At 38.9% G+C, this 5,000-nt stretch overlaps 2 protein-coding genes across 5 annotated transcripts in view; one reads left to right on the forward strand and one right to left on the reverse strand.

The window, feature by feature from the left end:
- The window catches only part of LOC106875205 (uncharacterized), a 206,840-nt gene that overhangs the window by 32,507 nt on the left and 169,333 nt on the right, over positions 1-5,000 (reverse strand). The window lies entirely within an intron of this gene.
- LOC106875203 (uncharacterized) overlaps positions 1-5,000 on the forward strand; it is a 50,097-nt gene that overhangs the window by 21,502 nt on the left and 23,595 nt on the right. For 2 of the 3 annotated variants that reach the window (XM_089343650.1, XM_089343652.1), the window contains exon 6: positions 4,564-4,732. In XM_089343650.1, coding sequence (XP_089199776.1) covers positions 4,564-4,732 — 169 coding nt within the window. Of the gene's footprint in view, positions 561-4,563; positions 4,733-5,000 lie in introns of all 3 variants that reach the window. The other variant, XM_089343651.1, reaches the window with a different exon arrangement.

A 5,000-nucleotide genomic window follows, 5' to 3' on the forward strand; every position in this document is an offset into this window, starting at 1 on the left:
TTTCTCATGCACCTTTGGTTTTACTAAGTCATCGATCAACTTCAGAGCCTTCTGCAACAACCAAGGTACCTCAACTACGTAGCAGACAAGTTAGGGTACCTGACCTACCACACAGAGTACCTCACAGAGCAAGCGGAGTCACTTACGCACCGATCGAAATACCTCATATACCAATGGAAGTGCACCATCAACCAGCTGGTTTACCTGATGTCGTACCCAAAATACAGTTTCTACAAAATGGGATTCCAGCATCTTCACCAACACCACCACAACCACCATCTCATGTAACATTTGGGGTACCACGTGTGCTAAACGAAACATGTATGCTAAACGAAACACGTGTGCTAAACGAAACACGTGTGCTAAACGAAACTGTACCAACTGGAGCATGTCAAGAATCGTCAAGATTACCACAAATACGACCCTGGTTACATTATATGACAAGCAGGGTACATAGGGTACCCAACAAGGTACATGACGGCGCTAGAAGGCAACATCGGCTGGGATCAGGAATGTTACCACACGTGGAGCTGGACAGTAAAATATTGTCTTGGATGATGGTAAATATAAATTAATTTGATGACACTTTCTTTCAAAAATCCACCCCGGGTCCTATATGTGCACCTGGTTTTTTCATAATCTTATTTTGTTCCTGACGCTAATTATTACAGGTTAATTTGTAATCTAGGGACAGTCACTTCTACCTAACCTGCTTAACTCAATATTCATAATAATTAGACTATTACTATTTTGGTTTGGCTCGCTCAGGTGCGGTCTTATTCCTGGTGTGCTTTATGTGGGAAGCGGGTTGCTACCTGTAACCTCAGGTATCCACAACTTTTCAGTGTCTTTCAAGTGATTAGAACTCTTCTGATAATCATTGCTGTCTCTAAAGAACAAACTTTCTGTAGGAGCTCTACCGGGCATTCCATTGATTATTATTATGTTGTTTTTTTTCTTCTTTCTTCAAATTTTCTTCCATTTCTCGCCGAGTGTTTTCCGTACACCTAGGGCAGAGAAACTCGTTGTATGCATTCCCAATTTACACACGCAAATTCACAGGTCAAACATGTATTTAAGAAAAAAAAAAAAAAAAAAAATTCATGAATGGATGTTGTTTTCACAGCGATAATGCTCTTCTCAGTAGATGAGTCGTTCCAGTTAGCACGATTTTTTGCACTTCCTGTAGGGATGGTAAGCCTGGTATCATTTTCAAATAGGTTTCAGTACCTTTTTTTTTTTATCATTCCTAGAGATCCTACAATCACTGGTATGGTAGTCGCCTTGAGGTGCCACATTTTTTCAATTTGTATTAGCAAGTCTTTATATTTACTGATTATTATTATTATTGTTGTTGTTGTTGTTGTTATTAAAGCAGCGAGCTGGCAGGATCGATAGCACGCCGGGCGAAATTCTAAGCAGTATTTCGTCTGCTGCTACGTTCTGAGTTCAAATTCCACCGTGGTCGACTTTGCCTTTCATCCTTTCAGGGGTCGATAAATGAGTACCAGCTACAAACTGGGATCGATGTATTCGACTTAACCCCTTCCCAAAAATTGCTGCTCTTGTGGGAAATTTGAAACTATAATAATAATAATTATTATCATTATTATTATTATGATTATTATTATTATTATTATTATTATTATTACCATTATTATTATTATTATTATTGTTATTATTATTATTATTATTATTATTATTATTATAGATAATATTAGGACTGCTTACCCCTAGAAAGTATGAAAAACGGCTAATGTTTCCTTCAAACTTTGCTTTTCTTGCATTTATTCAAACCTCAAAGGATCCCTCTCAGTACATGGCTGTGACGCTCCCCAACTATTCCTGCTCATCATGAGAGATGCACATATTGTCAGCCATTAAGGGACATGCTCAAGTAACTAAGGTCAAGCATCTGACAAGCAGACCTGTGGTATTGAGCAGAATATTTACTATAACGATATTTCTGCTTCAGCGTCTCAGCACTGAATCTGAAATGTAATGGAAAATAGGTCAGTTTAAAACATTGATGTCTAGGTCAGAAAAGCAAAGTTTGAAGGGAATAGTAGTCATTTCCTTTGATTTCTAGAAATAAGAAATAACACTTTCTGATCGAAGACCAAAAGATAAATTTGTTACACGGTGTAATTATTATTATTTCGTTGTATTCTTGTTCGTTCATTAGGGTGGGAGGGGTGTAGTGTTTTCGAGAGTGTTTGCCATGGGTGGGTGGATGTATACTTATCCACTTGTTTGCTTTGCTTTGTTGGACCTGAAGCACGGTTTGATCTTAATCAAACAGAGATAACGAAAACTAATCCTTCTTGGGTTATTAATTTTCCACAACCTTATCACATGTTGTTGTTGTTGTTTAGTCTCCGGTCAACCTAGGTCGAAAAGACCTCTGATCAAAGATATTCCACCCATGACCATCTCGTCTTTTTTCAGCATAGAAGCTCCTTCATGGGCTCGCACTGAGTTCTCATATTGTTGTTGTTGCTGTTGATGTTTTTGGTGTTTCGCCCCAGGTCACTTCTTATCAAGAAGATGTATAATCAAAGGTGTTCCAACCGTGACCAACACTCCTTTTTCTTCCTACGCGGTAATCCCACGACCACCTTATTCAACATACCCTCTTTTCAAAAGTGTGATTTGAAAAGACTTGATGGCTGCTATTTCTAGCAGGCCAAACGATCTTGTAGAGGCTCTCTCGGTGGCTCGTCTTATCAGTTGATGAATCATTGGGGTGGAGCGGAGAGGAGTGGTGGTGGTCGTAATGGTGGTGGTGATGGTGATGATGGCGGTGGTGGTATATGGTGGTAGTGAATTGGTTGTTGTTGTTGTTGTGGTGGTGGTGGTTGTGCTCATGGTGGTGGTGGCTGCAGTGATGGTGGTGATGTTGGTAATGGTGGTGGTGGTAGTGGTGGTGGTGGTGGTAGTGGTGGTGGTGGTAGTGGCGGCGGTGAAGGTAGTGATGTTGGTAATGGTGGTGGTGGTGATGGTGGTAGTGGTAGTAATGATGTTGTTGTTGGTGGTGGTGGTGGTGCCGTGTGTCGGTAGTGAAGTGGGTTGGGCTACAGTACACCCGATACGTGTACAACACAGAGACGGACCATAGCAACAGACATTTCACAAAGAATTCACTAAATCAGAAACCTTAGAACAGCAACAACAACCACAACAACAAAACCAACAACTACGACATTCTCTTATATACCACAATGCAACACATACACACATGCATGCACATACACATACATGTCCGCACTCACATATATACATACATACATACATACATACACTTAACAGATCTGGTATGAAGTGCAGGGTGGGGGCGTGGAGGAGCTAAACTGAAATAACGGAAAAAGAAGAAGAAGAAGAAGAAGAGCAAATCTTGAATTCAGCGGAATTTGAACATTTAGAGAATGTAAAAGAGCCGAAAGAAGGTATTCTGTAGGCACAAGGGCTGAAATTTGGTGGGAGAGGTTAAATCGATTAAATCGACCCTAGTGATCAACTGATACTTAATTTATCGATTCCAAAAAGCTGGAAGACAAAGACGTCCGGTCTGGGAATCGAAACCGCGATCCTACGACCGCGAGTCCGCTACCCTAACCACTGGGCCATTGCGCTCCCACACAAATACAATAGAGAATGAATAATTATGCATATACAACATGTACAACAGAACAAAGCCTTTTGGCTATGAAACGGACGTAGTGAGGTAAAGCAAAGGAGAAATGGAAAAAGTCCTAAGAGACAGAGCGAGAAGCCCAGACAGACTCCCTATTTGTTTACTTATATATATATGTATTACGTTTATCAATTTGTGTTGCAAGATTCCTGGTGTGAAATCGTGTGTTGAAACAAATATTGTTGTATTTCGGGATGGTGATTTTTTTTCTTTTTTACCAAATAAACACAAGCACTATATATATATATATTTTTTTCCACTCGTTTGTTACTGTTCTTATTTTATTATTTTAACTCATTTCCATTGATCCGGACATGTTGTGTGACGAAAGATTTCCGGACCAATGGACATGAGTTAAAATAATAAAATAACAGCGAAACTCATGACGCATGGGACCATATCAAACTTTGAAAATAATAATAATAATGATAATAATAATAATAATAATAATAATAATAATAATAATAATAATAATAATAATAATATTATATGTACATATATACATACGCTTCATACACACACACATACAAACATACCTGCCCAAAGATACCGGCTTACACACAAGGAGAGGTAAAAAAAAAAAACCCTCTAATATTAACGAGTTGATAAACGATTAAACAGCAAACATTCGATCTGCAACGTTCCAATCGATAATGCTACCAAATTCTTAAGAAAACGGCAAAATATTAGCTACATGAAGACACCATCATCTCTTGTGCTAACATCACTAGCACCAAACCAAACCAATATGGCAGGTTAAGCTGTCGCTCCTCTGTTTTGCACTGATGCTCACGGACAAATTTATCTACGAATATACAATTTATATAATAATTATTATATGAGTACATATGTAATTTTTACCGTTTCAGTCAATATTGGCTACTCAGAACCATAGCCGTTTTCGGTTCCAGCGTCCAGTTACCAATCTGGCCGGTAATGAGCGATATATACCGAACCAACTCCATGCAGGTCACAAGACTGCCAAAAGGACATTCAGACATGCAAGACTTGACGTGAACACTGGAAAAACTACAACAGGTGAAACAACGTAGATAACACATAAAAATATTTTTCTGTTTATATGTTTGTGTTCAATGATATTTAACACGTCCGTGCGCACTCATATGTGGGAAGAGCTTTCGGAACGGGAAAAGACTCGGGGGAAAATCCTCGTCATAAATAAGTGGGAAAACATATCAAAATAATTTATTTATGTATAGGTGTATGTACAATAATCCCTCGCCATATCACGGTCCACCTATCACGGTTCACCTATCGCGGTTCACCTATCGCGGTTTATTATTTA

The sequence above is a fragment of the Octopus bimaculoides genome, chromosome 27, assembly GCF_046866305.1.
Source record: "Octopus bimaculoides isolate indiv1 chromosome 27, ASM4686630v1, whole genome shotgun sequence".
Taxonomy (NCBI): Eukaryota; Metazoa; Mollusca; class Cephalopoda; order Octopoda; family Octopodidae; genus Octopus; species Octopus bimaculoides.